This window comes from Histoplasma capsulatum, assembly GCF_000150115.1.
Source record: "Histoplasma capsulatum G186AR genomic scaffold supercont2.6, whole genome shotgun sequence".
In the NCBI taxonomy this organism is placed as follows: Eukaryota; Fungi; Ascomycota; class Eurotiomycetes; order Onygenales; family Ajellomycetaceae; genus Histoplasma; species Histoplasma capsulatum.
In genome coordinates, this window is record NW_025544806.1 from 1,226,997 (window position 1) to 1,245,519 (window position 18,523).

Below are 18,523 nucleotides of genomic sequence, written 5' to 3' on the forward strand. Positions count from 1 at the left end.
TGAATCAGGAATCAATTTGTGATGATCAAACGAAACCGCCAATCCTTACCTCTTGTGTTGAGCTATTGGTCGCAACGATTCAATAATTCGTCTATCTCACCTTCTTGCTTGTCCAACCATCCCTTTTGATTTGCTAAAATTGAAGCTCTGTCGGTCAAATGTCTAGCAGATGCGTGCCCTTACCCGAGCACTATGGTAGATTACTTTTGTGACAGCATTTCATCACTGGCCGAGTACCCGACAGCTCAAATTAATATGTGGCACCCTCTGAGCAAGCTGGAGCTCTGCACGGATCGGGCGCCGCGGAGCCTTGATCCGGACGTCAAGACAGAAAATAACAAGCCGCTGCGAACACCAGTGTAATTTTTGGAGGCATTTATTCCAGTTGAAATCATCATGGCAGAGTGGAAATTCAATCATTCGTGTTCTCATTGTCGATTGATTTCTTGACAAAACATTTCATTCCCTTCACCTTTTCGAAATATCCATTTTCTGAATTATTTGTCTATTCTGTTGTCTATTCCTCCTGTCTATCACAGGTTATCTTGCGCAGATGGCGGGCTTAGATGCCGCTCTGACTCCAACAAATGGCCAGAAGAATGGTCATGTGAATGGTAAACTGAAGGATGCACCCCTCCCCGTCGCGAAACGCAGCAAAGGGCGCCGCGTCGAACGACAGGAAATTGAGGATACATTTGCAAAGTATTCGGAATTCAGCGGCGACCATTCCCGCATGAAGAAAGATGGAACCAGCAGCAAATTTCAAGAAGTGAGGTGGATGGGCTGGAAGGGCGTCCGGACCCTGTTGGAGGTGGTAAAGGGCAAAACTTCTAGCAAACTTGTCGACGATAGGGACTACCTCATGGAGCGAATTATTCAAGTATGGTCAAGCCGATGAACGCAGTAAAAGCCAGAGACTTACTTCTTTCTGCCTACTTAGCTTGTGGCCAATCTCCCTCCAGAATCATCAGCGCGAGAACAGCTCACCAAGACTTTTGTTAAATCACTCTGGGTCTCTCTTCCTCATCCACCCCTCGCGTAAGGATCCTTTGTGCTGTGAAACGCCTGCGTTTCATTAACGTATTTCCCTTTTAGATATCTCGGCGACGAGTATCGCTACAGAGCCGCCGATGGATCGAACAACAACCCGATGTTTCCCCGACTGGGAGCCGCCAACACACCCTACGCGCGCTCCGTCAGACCTATCACTATTCAGCCTGCGGCACTTCCAGACCCGGGTTTGATCTTCGATAGTCTTTTCGCTCGCCAGGAATTTAAGCCTCACCCCACTGGGGTCTCTAGCGTATTTTTCAGTTGGGCATCGTTGATAATTCACGGTAATATTGCGTTGTGCGATCTTCATTTGGAACCCGCTAACTGGTTTGAAAGACCTTTTCCAGACCGATCCAAGGAATCAGCACATCTCACAAACTTCTTCGTATCTTGATCTTTCCACGCTCTATGGAGATAATCAAGATGACCAAAACCAAATGCGTACCTTCAAGGATGGGAAACTCAAAGCCGATACATTTTCGGATCCTAGACTTCTCGCACTCCCACCTGCTTGCAGCGTTATTTTGGTCCTGCTGAACCGGTAAGGAAATTGGATACTCGCTGCTCATCCAATCGCTTTGTTTATTAAACTTCCTGGATTTGGTCTATCAACCTAGTTCAAAGGCTGACCTTTTTCCCCAGATTCCACAACTATGTTGTCGAACAGCTAGCACAGATAAACGAGAATGGCCGGTTCACTAAACCCCATGCTAATCTGCCACCAGATCAATCGGCAAAGGCATGGGTTAAATATGATAATGACTTGTTCCAGACCGGGCGGCTGTAAGTTTATTCAGATGGTTAACCTTATTCATACCTAATATGAGAATAGTATAACATGTGGCCTCTACATAAATATCACATTGTACGATTATGTACGAACCATAATCAACCTTACACGGAGCAACACGACCTGGAGTTTGGTACGCAATACGCTTTCGCAACGTTGAATATATGCTAACTTTTTTTCAGGACCCAAGAATTGACACGAAGAAAGATGCTGCTCCGGAATCTGCGGAAAGCGGCGTTGGTAACCAGGTATCTTTCGAGTTTAACCTTGCTTATCGGTGGCATTCATGTATCGGCCAACTTGATGAGAAATGGATCAACGATATCTACCACGATCTTTTTGGCAAAAGCGGGGAAGATATTTCTATGCCAGAGCTGATGGCTGGAATGGGAAAATGGAAACAAAAACTTCCTGAAGACCCTTCTAAGAGGACATTTGCCAAGCTAAAACGGCAAGCAGATGGACGGTTTAGGGATGAAGATCTGGCTAGAATTATAACCGAAGCGACTGAGGAAGTTGCAGGTGAGTGTATTCACACGCTTTAATTCACACTTGTCTAAGGAGAATATAGGAACATTCGGTCCACGTAACGTTCCCAAGGCCCTCCGAGCAGTCGAAATACTTGGAATTCAGCAGGCGCGGAAATTCGGCTGTGGCACTTTGAATGAGTTCCGGAAGTTCTTCGGCTTAAAGGAGTATGAATCGTTTGAGGAAATCAACTCTGACCCTGAAATAGCCGGCCAGCTTCGGAATTTATACGAGCACCCTGATTATGTTGAGCTTTACCCAGGCATTGTTTCAGAGGAGCCGAAGATTCCTATGGTCCCTGGAGCTGGGATTTGTCCAACCTATACTATCTCGAGAGCAGTTCTTTCAGACGCAGTAGCACTTGTGCGTGGTGACCGATTCTACACTGTATGTCATCTCAGTTTCGTTTATTAACTCCTTATTACTGGTATTGTGACTGCAAACCACAACTAACATATCCTCTATAGTGCGACTACAATGCCAAAAGTTTGACAAACTGGGGATATACAGAGACTCACTATGATCTTAGCATCAACCAGGGTTGTATGTTCTACAAGCTGATGCTACGCGCTCTTCCAACTTATGTCAAGCCCGACTCCATCTACGCACACTATCCCATGACGATTCCCAGCGTAAACAAGGAAATTTTTGCCAAGTTGGGCCGACAGAGTCATTTTTCTTGGGATCGCCCTGCGTTGTTGTCCCCTCGAATTGACCTCACTTCCTACAATGGAGCAAAAACAATTCTTCAGAACGCTAAAGATTTCCGAGTCACTTGGGAGGCGTCCCTCGGTTCACATCTTGCAAGTCAGGGCTTCAATGAGTCACAAGCTAAAGTCATAGATGAAATCTTTGCTCAAGACTCGTGGCGCGAGGAAGTCAAGCAATTCTATCAGGATATAACTCAAAAATTGCTGAAGCGGAACTCAGTGAAAATCGCTGGAATTAACCAGATTGATATCACCCGGGAGTACGATCATCAGACCCCCTACTCAAAAGACCCCCTACTCAAAAGACCCATTGAACTAATTAATATCCAGTCTCGGTAATCTCACGCATGTGCACTTCGCTGCAAGTACCTTTAATATTCCAATCAAAACAAAGGATAACTCAAAGGGAGTATTCACCGACCATGAAATGTTCATGGTAATGCTGGCGGCATTCACCAGTGTATTCTCTGATGTAGATCCCACAAAATCTTTCCCCCTGCGACAGGTGGCTCGTGAAGTGGGTGAACAGTTTGGTCAGGTTGTGGAGTCATACGTCAAATCTATCAAAGCGTTTAATCCGTTCTCTAGTATTATTGATAGGTTCCAGAAGGATGGCAACACGTTGGCCAAGTTCGGCGCGGACGCAACCCGCAGGCTTCTAAAATCCGGCCTCAGCGTTCCACAGGTGGCTTTGTCGTATATTCTTCCCATTATCTGCACAGCAGTGCCGAGTCAAGCCCAGGCTGTGAGTGTTTTCGCTGCTCATTTTGGAAAGCATGAACTAACTTCTATCAAGTTTACTCAAATCATCGGCTATTACTTGTCAGATGAGGGCAAAAAACACCTCCCTGATATCAACAGCCTTGCAAAGGAGGATTCCTTAGAATCCGACACGAAACTTCTGCATTATTGTATGGAGGGGCTTCGACTTAGCGGGTCATTCAGTTCCTATCGTGATTCAAATGCAAACATTCTCATCAATGATGGTGGTCGTGAAGTTTCCATCAACGATGGAGATAAAGTCTTCGTGAGCATGGTAAAAATCTTACTTTTCCCACCGTGCTTAAAATTTTACCTCATACATCTCTAAAAACCTAGTGTAACTCGTGCTGACATTTAATTCTAAAGATTTCTTCTGCTAGGGACCCCAACATATTCCCAAGCCCCGACGAAGTCGTTCTTGACAGACCTCTGGAATCCTATATCCATTACACTGATGGCGCTTTTACCTGTTTCGGAAGAGACGCACAGATGGTGGCGCTATCCTCCATGCTGCGTGTAGTTGGGCGTCTAGATAACCTACGCCCTGCGCCGGGCCCTCAAGGCCAACTGGCGAGAATTAGCCGTCCTGACGGACATTTTGCTTACATGCGAGAAGACTGGGGTGGCTTTTCGGCGCTCCCGATGAGTAAGTTTTGTCCCTGTTTCGTCTGCCTTCCGTTCTCGTTCTTCACCTCGCTAGATACCATTTTAAGTGAAATTTTGTGGCTGATTAATAACTTCCTCCTTTCTTTTTATCCTCGATTGCAGCTCTGAAAGTCCACTACGACGGTGAGCTTCGGTAATTGTGCACGAGTATATTTTGCATAGGGACACAGGCTCTGAATCCTACCTTCTCACTGACTCTGTTTCAAGTTCTCTCTTAATTGTTCTTGGTTTATTTTCTTTTCTTCTATGCATTTTCATAACGTGGTGCTTCGTCAAGTTTGTCACCTACGCATTTAATTGTTGAGAAAGCGTGGAGCAAAGCTTTCGTTATATACTTGTCCTTCATATACAGTAATCTTTTCGTGCTAAATACAAAGTGAAGGCTGGCCATAGAGACTCAGCCAATCGAAATAATCACATCCTCGGCAAATTATCTCACCGTCATGCTGTAGACAAAATGAACATACAGTGCCAGGCCATACGTATTGGCAACATTACCACAATCATGGTGCCCTTTTTGTGGCAGAAAAGTAGTGGGGACTGCCAATACTTATGGCCTGGAACAGTATCTTTCTCAGTGACTATAACAAAAATTGCTCAATGTTGGTTTAAAACCGGCCTCTCTCTAAAATACAGCAGCTAATAGTTGCGAAGATGCTCCCTATGTAAAGCGTTGAAGTTAGAACATAAGTTTTCTACAAAAATGGGGTGAGTGAGGGCAATCACTAGCAATGGTGAGAAATTCCAATGTCCCATCCATATTTTATTTAAGGAGTGCATCTCTCTTCATTCAATTTTACTACACGATATTTCCCATTTACGGCTAGGCAGGAGCGCAAGAACACTGGTAAGCATAAAGTCAAGACGCAATCAATTGAACGAGTATGAAACTTCGAACCATTCCTTCAACATCTAGCACGCGTGATGAAGCAACTTTTCAAGCACCTTTGGCACTAGTCGAGCGGGAGCCCTATAACTATATTGTTAGAGGCCCAAAGCATTCAAACAAGTCTACACAGGTAGCAGAAACGAACCTACACAGCCCTTCCCGCCGCGGTATACATATGGCGTGGGACACCATCCGCCCAAATGGTGCTAGATCAAGATCTGGGCGAACCCAATCATACCAAGGCTTGTTGTTCATCTTTACGGGATCATGTTTCCATTGTGAGCCACGGCTTAGCCGATAACTCGTGTTCACTGACATGGGAGAGATTTGGTGGCCAGTATGCTCTCCAAGGTTGGCGAAAAGAACCCAATTCAGGCCTGCCGTTAACATCCGCCAGGTTTGTTGTTGGTGGGTTGCTCAGTGGCGGCACGTAGAATTGTGAGGGCATTACTGATATAAATGCTTTGTCCCGAAGAAGTTGGTGGGCGCATTCTCAGTCCCGATTCCTCCACCCAGGCAAATCCCCCGCCTTGGGCACAAAAGTTCTACATGTCCGTTTCAGGCTGGCAGCATACCAGGAAACTTCCACACCCCCAACAGCCCTCTCTACCATCTCGCCAGATGGGGGAAGCCGGCTCTTCTCTAAGCTCCAACTACCAACTGCCATTGTCCGGAGTCTTCCAGGGTGCATGGTAAGGGACTGTCTATATTCTGGCATTGATCGGATTCGAACATGCTGTAGCATGTTGGCACACCCAGCGGATTTTTGCGCTTTTACGAGCCCTAGAGGTTTTGAGACTCCTTGCCCCAGTAGCCTACAAATTCCAACTACGCATGCTCGACTTGAAGGGGTCAGTTGTCCAGCCCGGGTATCTGAAGAAGCCTAGTTACCACCAGCACCAACTTGTAGTCCAACAAGTTAAACTGGGTCCTGGCCAGTTGCTTTTCGAGCACACGTCTAACTATACCAACGCCGCAGGTGGATCGGCTTAGCTTTCAAGCTCTATGAAAATGGCACTGCTAGAAAGTGTGCGCTCAGCTAGCCACGCCCTCATTCTGATACTCTGTCTCGCCTGCCTTGGCTTAATCGTCCTGAGAAGGTCGGAACAGATGAGCCTGGTCATCCAACAGCCTCCGTCTATTTTGACTCTTGACGAAGCAACTTATTTCATATCCTCACCATCCAAGGTACAGAATCCGTCGCACTTACCTCACAAGGGGATTCCGAATAACTCTTTTTTTGGCCTCTCTAAGGTCGAGTACAGATTTTCCAAGCGCGCTTCGGTTTCTGGGCCCTGCACTGTCATTCGTGTCCCCAATGTCCAGATCACGCCAGATGATCTCATTGAGATCCGGAGGATGCTTTCCCAAGATGATGTGTGGTCAAATGGCTTTCTACAATACCTCATTTTCCTGCCCCAGACAGCCCACCAAACCGTCCAAATCAACACTGCTGCTCAGCAAAAACTCGATACTTGGGGCAGTCAGGTTTTATCCGCGGGCAACCTGGGAACTCTAGACCTTCAGCAGCCTGGTCCTTATTTCTGTAACGCTGGTCAACTGCACAAAGTGTACAGGCTATATCCTGATACAGCGGGAGCATTCATGAGTGCCACAATTCAATCACCAAACGATCCATATCTGTAAGTGTAGTTACTAGTAACCAATGATCTAAAATTATGTTGACTGGTTTCAATAGCTATAATTCGTTCAATGTGTCTGTGTTTACGGAAGAGCACCCCTTAACATTGACCATCGGCGTTCCTTCCCGCTTATATTTCACACCCACCCAGGAAAAGCCGTTGGCCGGACTGCGAATCGCGGTCAAGGACACACAAGATGTGCAGGGGATCAAAACCACTGGATCATCACGTGCATATGCTCGACTCTATGGGCCACGAGATAAAAGTGCCACTGGAGTTCAACGCTTGCTGGATCATGGTGCCATTGTAATTGGCAAATTGAAGTCGACTCAGTTTGGTGAGAGTGAGTGGGCTACAGCTGACTGGGTAGACTACCATGCCCCGTGGAATCCTCGAGCAGATGGATATCAAACTCCAAGTGCAAGCAGTTCCGGCAGCGGTGTGGCGGTGGCTGCTTATAACTGGCTAGATTTATCTACTGGTACAGACTGTAAGTGATGTTCCGCCTATTAGCCCTTAACGTGGGAAATAATATCTCACTGAATAAGCACAACAGGCAGTGGTAGTGTTCGGGCTCCAGCTGCTATTCACGGACTATTCGCAATCAGACCGTCTACAGATGCAATTGACAACAAAGGCGTCATCCCATTCTCCAAAAATTTTGACACCTTCGGCATATTCGCGAGAAATATAGAAACTCTTACAACTACGTCATCAGTTCTTTATAATCAACATGCAGAGATCCCTTCTTGTTTCAAGGTAAGATAATTGAAGAACATGTTTGAATGTTTCCGCTCACGGTCCAACAGAAGCCCAAACGCATTGTATACCTTAGCGAATACTGGCCAGTTAAAGATAAGGCCAGTTCATCTGTGTTTGAAAGTGTTATCGGAAAGCTCGAAAATGCAATTGGCACTAAACGAACCAACCTCAGCCTGAACAAACTCTGGGCGGAAACAAACCCAGTTGGAACGGCCGTCTCTATCGATGATTACTTCAGAACGACCTTTGTTTCTGCATCTGCCCCAGATCAATGGAACATGCTCAAGAGCTTCCACTCGGAATATAACAGGATTTTTGGTCATTATCCTACACTAAATCCCCAACTTCAATGGAAAATGTGGTTTGCCTGATTTCCTTTATCGACTAATTACCCATGGCTATATTCTAACACTCTAAAGGGAATTTTTGCCAAAGCAGACACTGGAGATGCAGAAGCAGGGAGAAAAAGAGATTGAAGTCTTCCGCTCCTGGTTTGCAAAATATGTAATGCTGGCAGATGAAAACGGCTGTTCTGAAAGCTTCTTGGTCCTGCCATGGACCCAAGGGCAACCGAGCTTTAGAGATGAATATCGAGAGTAAGAATTCTAATTGTGACTGTCTCGTATTATCCGCTGATTGGCCCGCAGGCGCCCATCTTGGACTGGTGAAGGCTGGTTTTTCTATTTCATTTCGGTTTACGCAGGAGCCCCCGAAGTCATATTACCTGGTAGGCCACACTTGATTTTCATCAGTTCTTGTCTATCAACTAATATGCGATAGTTGGCCAAACGCCCTATCACTCTCGAGTGACAAAGAGGGAGGAGTGGCTCCCTGTGGCCATTGGACTCGTTGGAGCTAGAGGTACAGATGCGGCATTTACTTCATTTATAAAAGATACCATGAAATCCGCGAACATTTCACAAACGGTAGACGTCGGGCGTACCGCTTTTAAATTAAATGCGTACGAGACGAACGATGTTGTCGAAGATTCCACAGTCCAAATACACCAGAATCAAAATATCTTATTAGGGGAATTTCCCCTAGGACCCAGCAGCTAGGGCTATTTCTTTTGGACATGTCAATAATTTTGGGAACGGGCCTCGTCTCTATTCTGCAAAACATCGGCGTCCGAGTGGCTTTCATTGTAGGGGATGGTGAATCTTTGTCTATCTACAGATAATTATGGGTATATTTCGCCGTTATAGTCCATGGATTGCAATGATAAAATACACCATCCAGATTGCGAGGCAGCATCAAATTCCACAACGTGACTAGACAAAAGCAACCATGGAACTGTATCGGGGGGTGTTTACAATAAATCGGCCCAAGGATTAAATCTTAACCATCACTAGTTTTCCCAGGCGAGGTAATTGTATTTGGCTCCCACCCCAATATGAGAGTTCAGACCTACTGATTCGTTCTTTTGGTCTCCTCACTTAGATGCATATGCCTCAATTTGGGTTCCCCAACTGGGTTGGCCAGTCAGTGTACTTCACAGCCGGCATGGTTTGGTCAGCTTATGCTCGGTAAATTAGTTAGCTGATTATGTGGCTCGACATACATCGTGAGGACTTCGCTGTGAAGTTTCAACTACAGCCTTATGTACTGTACCAGCCGAAAATGTAGCGTGCTCCTAATCCGAAAAGGTCACATTTTTCTAATCCTTTATTAATTACAACAATGTTCTCCTCCCCTTACCTTCACTATTTCCATCTACATTGCACATCATGAGATATAATCTTTTCTTCGATTTATATTGCCATGCTGCACTCTTCGAATCTAAATTTGAAAGTACCACTCCATCATTCAGAACGGCTTCGGACCGTTCCCCAGATGCAATTGACTACACAGTAGGGTGAATCTGTTCACTTGCAGATGAACTGGTAGTGGCGGAAGCGATGCTAGATGAGCGTTACTTATGCTCTCATCCGAAAGAAGCCTGATATTTTTCACAATTTGCAAATTGACAACATCGCTAGCACTATACTTAAATTATGATATACAGTTACATATAAAAAATACTCGGAATCTATTAACGCAGACTTGAATAATCGAGGTAATCTATGCATTTTTACAGACTGACGATGTTGTCTCCTAGGAAGCATGCAATGCTAGCAATGTCACACACTATCACCACTCCAGTACCCAGGCCTCACTCCACGCGTATCTTCCATTCATCAACTCTTTCAATTTATTAACAGCCAAGACACGAGATGTATGGTTATACGCCACATGCTTGTCAGGGACTTCTTGGCCGTTGAACCTAACCCTACACGTAGGTGAACCAAAGGTCAATCCTAGAATAGTAATGTTATCAAGGTAGTTTGTATCTTGATACGTTCCATTGGAGACTGCATTGACACTCCTTTTCTCCACATTAAGATGCACCGACAAAGTTGACGTCGGCTCAGCGCTTTCTCCATCGTCGATATATATCTGTCCATGTGCTGTGGATTTGCTGTCCAATGCGATAAGAAGAGACCATGGAGAATTTCGCGCTGCTCGCGTCGTTAGGGCCGGCTCTTGCATTGGAAGGACGCTTCCACCACGAACGTAGAGGGGGATGTGACCAAGTGGAGCATCAATGGTGGTGTTTTTTCCTGCTACTGCCTTGAATTGAGTGCGCGTATACCAATCATACCAGATCTCGCCGTCAGCAACACCAGGGAAAACGCCATTAACCGTCGTCGCCCGGGGCTCCAGAACCGGGATGATCATAAGAGATGGACCTAGAAGGAATTGTCCATCAGCTGAGGCTAGACTTGGGTCATTTGGGAATTCCCAAGCCAAGGCTTTCATGACGGTTGAGCCCGTCGTGTGTGCTTGATGGAAGAGCGTATATATATATGGGAGCAAGGCGTATCGGATTGCCATGGCCGATTTGGTTGCCTTAATGACGGATGACCAGACATATGGCTCCTGCGAAATAGCCGAGAGGACGTTGTGGTTGCGATAGAATGGGAAAAAAGCTGAAAGCTGCATCCACCGGTTGCACAGTTCCTCGTCACTGTTGCCGTTGAACCCACACGTATCGACGCCAAACATCGGGATACCGAAGAGCGAAAATGACAAGGCCTGTGGGATGGAGAAAACCATATGGGCCCAGCGGGATTGGTTGTCACCTCCCCAATGGCCAGCCCATTTCCCGCTTCCCGAGAAGGTCGATCGACCGATAATGAACGGTCGTTTATTTGGAAAGACCTGCAGGAGACCATGATATGTCGCGTTCAGAAGCTGATGGCCATAAAGATTGTGGATCTCATATTCCACGGTTCCGTCGGCATGTGTAGCATTTGGTGATACCGCGTGAACAGCTAGATCGCCCTGAACATGATTGATGACATACGGAGGATGGTTGACATCGCGAATTCCTGGACTGGGGGTGGTGGGAAGATAATCTAGCGTGGTAGTTGTGGTCGGTGCTGCGATACCCGCCGTTTTCAGCACATGCTGTCTGAAGGAAGCGGATGACGCAGACGCGGCTTCTGTGACGTTGGTAATATTGAAGCCCTCAGGGTAATCATAAATAACATTGCCATGTTCTCCTGGCAGTTGGAAAGGCGGATGGACTGGGTTGAGGGTAAGGTTTCCTGAGCCACAGCTGCCAACACAGAAAGAAGAGACTTCATTCATATCAATCCACATTCCGTCATATGGAACTTTGTTGAAAAACTCTTTCAGCTCAGTTGACCACCATTCTTGGGAACCTGCAGCCAAAAAGTCAGGGAACACGGTATATCCCGGCCATACGGCTCCGATATAAACGCTGCCATCCGGGTTTCGGAGAAATACATCAGAAGCGTTTCCTCTCTCGTACGGTTTATACCTATACAACTGCTGTCAATTAACAACAGGAGTAATTATGGGATGTTGTTGACATACGCATCAGAGCAGTTTTCTGGATTAGGGATATAGATTGCTGCATCAACGATTGGAATCCAGTGCAAGCCTTTTTGATGCAGGGTGGAGACAAATTTCTGCCCTTGTGGGATTGGATAATTTTCAGGGTGGAACTCAAAATCGCGGTATCCCTTCATAAAATCGATATCAGACCTATGGTTTAAGGGTTAGCCTTACCCTTTCACACTGAGGATGATATAATTTATTCTCACCAAATGGTTTCAAGTGGAATTTCAAACTTCTCAAAGTTGGAAACAACATCTTCCAACTCTGTCCAACTTTTGTAGCCCCAACGGCACTGATGAAAACCGAAGGTATAATATTGCTGAAGTGCCGGGAGTCCAATTGTACTGAGTTGGAAACTCTTTGTCACTTCAGATTGAGATGGGCCCGAATAAAAGTACAGATCTATGCTCCCACCTAAAGTTCGCCAGGTAAGACTGTCAGGTTGAAGGAGAACCTCATGCCCATGGGCATTTCGGAGGAAAACTCCGTGAGAGTACGATACGTATTTCCGCGAATAATCGTGCTCATTGTCAGCAACCGGAACCAGCCTTTTATTATTCTGAACATCGAAATATCGGGTATCGAGATAGAAGGGATGAGAGCCGTAAAGATTGCTGGTAACAACAACTGTCAAATCACCACGCTGAAAGTGCAAACATATATAGTAACGTACGTATCAATCGGGTCACCCACATCCGCCGCATAGATCGTAGCTGTGAAATTGTTTCCAAGTCGCAACCCATGGATGCGTTCGCCTAGCCCATACAGATTGTAACCAGCAGGCAACGAGCTAACAAACTCAATGAATTGATTTTCGAACACCAAGACAGTTCCCGTCGTATCGAAAAGCACGTCGCCTGTACTCCTGCGAGTCACTTTAAACGAGAAGCTAGGCTCATTTGACCAGCTGAAGTCAAGATCCGTCTCGCCACTTCGAAGGTCTGAATGCGCCGCTGGCTTTGGCCTCGGTACCAAATGATCGGGAAGGATATAGTGAGATCGATTGGAGGAGGAAATATGGGTTGGCACGATATTCACGTTTAACCTGTTTTTGGATGAATATACAACAGTGAGATTCAATTTATCCACATCTGTCCCATAGACATTGCATGGCTTCCCGGAGAGGGACAACGTGGCACTGAAGCCATGCGTTATTTCCTTGACATCGGATGCAAGATACCCCGGGCAAACATCCTGTGCATTCACCGATTTGGGATCTTTGACATTTGGAAGTAATAAGGCCCCTCGATCCGCGTTGGCTGGAATAGTGAATACGGGTTTGTTACTATCTGGCGTGTTAGAGGTAGAGGCATATGCCGGGAGTGGATGGTATCCATTGATTGCAAGCGATACCAACAAGATGTTGGTCCACCAGTGAGCGATGCTGGAGTGTGCCATGGTGAGCCACGCAATTTGGAAACTTTGTTGCCTCCAAATCACGTATCAATATCGAGGGATCTTGCTGGACAGGTTGGTTCGATTGGAAATATGAGAGACGGCCATTTTGCAAGGTTGCAGACTGACTTCTTATATACATAAGGGAGTAAATTATTCCTCTGCTAGTGCCTGACGATTTACCCCTGTAGCATACTTCATACCCCTAAGGTCGAGAGCTGAATCATATGCTGCTAGTGTCCAAACACCTTCGCAGAGTCGAGTGCATTTGCACAATCGAACGAGCGACGTTCGCCCAGGAGCTTAACCAACGGGGAGATGCATCGCGACGTCGGACGGACCAAGCTAGGTAACGGCTACGATGACCATCAGGCAATCTGAGAGTGACTTCGGAAAGCTAGATCCAATGACATTTGGATTGGACGCGCAAACCAAGCTCAACATTGGTGGATTTGACAGCGATCGGGAAAATACCGGGTTGCGGGGTTGGTTACTGGAGACAATAATTAGCTAGCGAGGATAAAGCAGCCGTTGCGCAGATCACTAGGCATAGTTGATAGATTCCAAAAAACGGGGAATGTGAGCTTTCATTCCCGCTAATCGGGGAAAGCCCCGTTGATGCTATTCGCAATGGCTCTATCTATGAGTTCCTGATAGAGAACTTGAACTCGAGAGATAGGGCTACGATAATCACGTGCGGAACGCCTTCACCGCCTTCTTCTTATGGCTATTTATCAAGTACGAGTAGCCTAGGTAGAAGATTCAATGATCTGCCAAGTTCTCTCTGATTGTTCCGCCTCTCCCATAGGCAACTGGAGAGGAGGATGTCGCAAGCATGCCTCCCAAGACTGTCAAGGGAGAATACATAGAAACCGTAATTCCCACCATCACCCACTTCTCCATAGCAAACTCCAGACCGCACGTCTAACTCCCTCAGGACACCGGAAACAAAGTATCTCGCCGGTCCCAGGTGCATGGGACCCAACACATCATTCTCGGCGGCAAGACCGTCATCCAAGCCGACGTGTGTATCCGCGGTGACTTGTTCCGCCAACAGTCTGAACAGCAAATTTCCAGCTCCTCCAATCCAGCCCCAGCTAGCCCCGCGGTTGCCGTCTCAATTGGTCGCTACACGTACCTCTCACGCTCCTGCCTGCTCCGCCCACCGTCGCGTCTACACCGTGGTGTGCATTCATTCTACCCGTTAAAGATTGGAGACCATGTGTTTGTGGGGGAGAAAGCAGTGGTGGAGGCGGCCAGTGTGGGAAACCATGTGCATATTGGTAGAGAAGCGGTGATTGGGTCTATGGCCATTTTGAAGGATTTTGTTGTAGTGCTAGATGGCGCCGTGGTACCACCGGGAATGGTAGTTCCGAGCTGGTGTGTCGTCGGAGGTAGGCCAGCTAGGGTTGTTGGGGAGATCGGAGAAGGCTATGGTGTTGAAGGGGGAGAAGGGGGACTGGCAAGAGAGAGATACAGGAATGTCGGGAAATGATAGGTTATGTGTTACATCCTGCCATCAATGTTTGGTTCTTTCCTGGGCTGCACGGCGTTGGGTAACAGCAGGCTGGGTTTCGGGAGACAAATAACAATATATTATGCGTAAGCTTTTTTAAGACATCAGGTCCAGATGTGAACCTACCGGTGAACTCACTTGTATTTACTAACTTAGTAATAGAAATTTTGATCGATTGATACTGCCCTGGATCAGTTGGACGTATGTTTAATAATCTCCCACATGCATTATTGAGTATCCATAGTCTAAATATCAATGACAACGAATAATACAAAACCGTATATTGGGGGAGAGGAATGCCATACGGGAAATCCATACAAAGAAATAAAGCAACATAAGGGATATCATAAGGAAATAATTTCGGGGGGAGGACTAGGCAAACAAAATACAGCATATGGTGACGGAATATCATTTGACAAGGACTGCAAATAAAGTGCAGGGGAAAAGAATGACAAGAAACGGCAAAAAGTGGTCAATGCTGCGTTGACTCATGATAGAAGACAAGTAGAGAAGTAGACTAAGAAGACGTATGTGACGGAGCAATGATAGGAGAAAGTCCCTAGGCAAATGACAACGGAGCTACATGTACACCTTTTGGTACATGAGGGTAGGGTGATCAAAGGCTCGGCATGTGACCGCGGATATGAGCGGTGAGCATTTATTTAATTTGCTTTTGCGGTTGAGACTTGACATTGTTGGAGAGCCAGCCCTAGAATCAATATTTAGTATTTTACTTACCAGAGTAGAGGACAGAATAATACATACCAGGCCCTCAAACAATCCCTCGCCTGTGGTCGCACAACTCGGGACAACAAACCACACTTTGTCCTTGAGTTGGGTCAATTGGAGCTTGTCAGTGACTTCCTGGGGGGTCATAGCTGTGAAAAAGGTTTATTTTTAATTAGCATAGGGAACAAAGTGTGACACACATAACCAAATCAGACGAAACCTACCTCCGGGAATATCTTGCTTATTTGCGAAAACTAGCAGCAAAGCCTCCTTCATCTCCCGATCCAGGATGATCCGATGGAGCTCCTGGCGTGCTTCGTCGATGCGGGCGCGATCGTTCGAGTCAATAACGAAAATGAGACCCTGGGTGCCTAAAATGCCCCACTCACAAGGTTAATTGGCAGTAATTCCCCGCCAGGACGGAGAAATCAGATATACCAGAAAAATAATGTCGCCAAAGAGGGCGGATTTTGTCCTGTCCACCAACATCCCAGACATTGAACTTGACATTCTTATAGGTAACGGACTCGACGTTGAATCCGACAGTAGGAATGGTGGTAACGTCCTGGTTGAGTTTTAATTTGTAGAGAATTGCTTTGAAATGGAAGGTTAATTAGCTCCGCGAAACTCAGGAGATTAGGGGATGGAACATCATCACCTACTTGTCTTTCCTGCAGCGTCGAGGCCCAACATAAGAAGACGCATTTCTTTCGATCCGAAGATCTTTCCCATGATTTTGGAGACTTGGCCACCCATTGTTGATGTCGTTCGCCAACGTCGCAGGAGCAATTGGTGTATTGCGGATACTTCAAGGGGGGCAGAATCGACAGACGCCTCGGAAGGGTACAAATAGTCTGTCCGTCAACAAAGACCGACCAGTTGGTATCCGTCCCTACGTCTTGATATGGTGGAGAATGTGAGGAGCAGGAAGAAGTGTTTGAGAATGATAGCTAAGAAGAGTTCAGGCCCAACGAGGTAAAATACTATAATAGATCAAAGCATGCTGAAACGCCAGTTAGTAATTACGTTTGGCCAAGCGCAAGTCATTGCTGCAGACTTAGCCGAAATTGAGAGACAACAAAGCACTCACCCGAGGGGATAAAAAAATATTACGTTTGGAACGGGCAATGGAAAGTCGCCTGCAACTGGCAATCGCATTACGATTTAGTTCTGTGTTGGCCAGCTTTGTTGTTATTCGCGTAGATTTTGAGGTCCAGTGAGAATGGGTTGAATATCATGTGATCTTACCAGCAATTTTACGCTAGATCAAAAGAGGGAATAATAAAAGGGGTTGACAAGAGTAAACATCCTTATCTCAATGTTGAAGATCAAAAGGATTCCTTGGAAAGGAGCCCTTTTCTCTTTTATTCCGGTGCCTACCTAGCTCTTCAGTCAGTTCGTATGAACACATAACGGCGCAAAGCGGAAGTCAACCCACCCCTGGCATTTCCTGGCCGCAGCAACGATTTCACGATCTTGGTGGGAAAGAAATTTACAACACAATGGAACCTGATGGTATTCATTCTGACGGTTAACGACAGATGCTCAGAATGCTCAACTCTTGACAAATTGGTTACGGCGATTGCAACTTGGTGTACTATGATATCTTGTCGAGGTTCCTTGAAACTGGGAAACTTCAACTGCATCTAGAGACGAATGGCTCCATGACTTTTGGCAAAGCATCCCCGAGCTCCCCCGCACATCCCCCGTTGTGCCTGTGTCAGGGAGGTTGGCTATCCTTTCATCAAATTCTTCACATAATAAAATACGTAGAGCTGGTTATCTATCCACGGGCACACAGTTGAACGTGGTGCTAAAGAACTTCGTCATGCAAATCTGGAGCCGGAAAAACGCTCATCTCACCCCATGGAAACTGTATGCACTAGTGCCGGGTTATGCACACTTGAACGTGGTTTAAAAAAGCGGATCTGAAAAATAAACCATGCTCAAACCTTCACTCCCTCACTAAAATTTACACACACTAAACAGCTTTTACACACTCTCAGTAATTTTATTAATCAGTTGTCATATATCAACATTCAAAGCTCTTCAACATCTGAAAAGTAGTTATGGGCTAGAATTAGTGACTAACTAAGAGTTAGAATCCAGGTTAGGTAAGGAGTAGAGCTCTAAGAAACATAATAAAATCACTGTCTCTGAAGCGCTCAGAGCATTTAGAGCGGGAGATATGACTAGCGTATGTAGATTTAATGGGGGGGGGGCTGATCTGGTTTAGGTAAAAACCACACCGAAGGTTATTCCGGCCCGAAAAGTTAACCATGTTCAACTTTTCAACAACCACGTTCAACTCACATAGTCTCTCAACGATGTTTGATTTTTCATATTTTGCAAGGCCCTAACCCTTTCTAACTCTAATCCATAATCCCTAACCTCTAACCCCTAATATAATCCCCTAATGGAGGAGAGTGTTTTAGATAGGGTGAGGTGCAAAGCCAGGGCTGGAAAAATAGCTCAGTGTGATGCTAACACTGCATCATGGCATGGTGCAAAAGTTCAATGTGGTGCAATTGATGGTGGTTAAACTTTTACACCATGACGAACTTTTCAGCATCACGTTCAACTGTGTCCCGCCTATCCACGAGTGAAATTCCGGGAGATTCCCGAAGTGTTTGTCCTTGTAGCCCCCACTATAGCCTGCTCAGGGCCTTTTTGGTGGTAGTCGTCATGATGGGCATATGTTAAATATTTTAGCTCGCCAGACCGTCATCTCCTCAACCTCAGTTTCGGCTCTCAAAGACGTATACCACCTTTAGAACCTCTGGGCACCTAGTTGAACGTAGTTAAGAAAACTGATGTACGGGGCTCTCATCATAAGGTGATTATAACCACAAATTCAAAACATATTCAACTAATTAGTAATATTCAACATCAAATAATGATGAATCATTCGATAGCTATATTTATCTACAGTACTTATCAGTAGAGTCTATCAACTAGATATTCTTCTGAATAACTGATATATATATATATATACATCAAATAAGAAAACAATATTATAGAATTGCAAGATCTTAATGAAGACAGAAAAGAGGCTAGACCCTATTCACCTTAAGATCTAGCCATGTTAATGCTCAGTCAGTATTGGTTATGGGTAGAAAATTTGACATTTAACCTTTTTCTAACCATGTTCAACCCGGACCCGGAACCTCTCGG

The 18,523-nt window shown here is 45.8% G+C and overlaps 6 protein-coding genes across 6 annotated transcripts; 4 read left to right on the forward strand and 2 right to left on the reverse strand.

The window, feature by feature from the left end:
• Positions 1–553: 553 nt before the first annotated feature.
• On the forward strand, positions 554–4,646 carry HCBG_05128 (uncharacterized protein; the record flags this gene model as incomplete). The annotated part of the gene is made up of 12 exons (XM_045432177.1): positions 554–880; positions 941–1,038; positions 1,096–1,337; positions 1,390–1,594; positions 1,696–1,836; positions 1,886–1,976; positions 2,026–2,365; positions 2,415–2,758; positions 2,839–3,416; positions 3,448–4,117; positions 4,210–4,489; positions 4,612–4,646. 12 exons carry the CDS (start codon positions 554–556, stop codon positions 4,644–4,646), a joined length of 3,351 nt encoding a protein of 1,116 aa, XP_045287389.1.
• Positions 4,647–5,598: 952 nt separating this feature from the next.
• Positions 5,599–6,094, forward strand: HCBG_05129 (uncharacterized protein; the record flags this gene model as incomplete). The annotated part of the gene is made up of 2 exons (XM_045432178.1): positions 5,599–5,806; positions 5,874–6,094. The coding sequence occupies 2 exons, from the start codon at positions 5,599–5,601 to the stop codon at positions 6,092–6,094; spliced, it is 429 nt and encodes a 142-aa protein (XP_045287390.1).
• A 315-nt stretch (positions 6,095–6,409) lies between these two features.
• On the forward strand, positions 6,410–9,078 carry HCBG_05130 (amidase; the record flags this gene model as incomplete). The annotated part of the gene is made up of 7 exons (XM_045432179.1): positions 6,410–7,041; positions 7,098–7,531; positions 7,598–7,800; positions 7,851–8,164; positions 8,451–8,530; positions 8,584–8,747; positions 8,980–9,078. 7 exons carry the CDS (start codon positions 6,410–6,412, stop codon positions 9,076–9,078), a joined length of 1,926 nt encoding a protein of 641 aa, XP_045287391.1.
• An 855-nt stretch (positions 9,079–9,933) lies between these two features.
• Positions 9,934–13,107, reverse strand: HCBG_05131 (alpha-glucosidase; the record flags this gene model as incomplete). The annotated part of the gene is made up of 4 exons (XM_045432180.1): positions 9,934–11,629; positions 11,686–11,856; positions 11,916–12,323; positions 12,383–13,107. 4 exons carry the CDS (start codon positions 13,105–13,107, stop codon positions 9,934–9,936), a joined length of 3,000 nt encoding a protein of 999 aa, XP_045287392.1.
• An 811-nt stretch (positions 13,108–13,918) lies between these two features.
• Positions 13,919–14,599, forward strand: HCBG_05132 (dynactin Arp1 p25 subunit; the record flags this gene model as incomplete). Its single annotated transcript, XM_045432181.1, has 2 exons — positions 13,919–13,978; positions 14,042–14,599. 2 exons carry the CDS (start codon positions 13,940–13,942, stop codon positions 14,597–14,599), a joined length of 597 nt encoding a protein of 198 aa, XP_045287393.1.
• Positions 14,600–15,273: 674 nt separating this feature from the next.
• On the reverse strand, positions 15,274–16,517 carry HCBG_05133 (ADP-ribosylation factor; the record flags this gene model as incomplete). The annotated part of the gene is made up of 6 exons (XM_045432182.1): positions 15,274–15,329; positions 15,391–15,498; positions 15,574–15,720; positions 15,788–15,943; positions 16,012–16,352; positions 16,440–16,517. 5 exons carry the CDS (start codon positions 16,103–16,105, stop codon positions 15,283–15,285), a joined length of 552 nt encoding a protein of 183 aa, XP_045287394.1.
• Between the last annotated feature and the right edge of the window lie 2,006 nt (positions 16,518–18,523).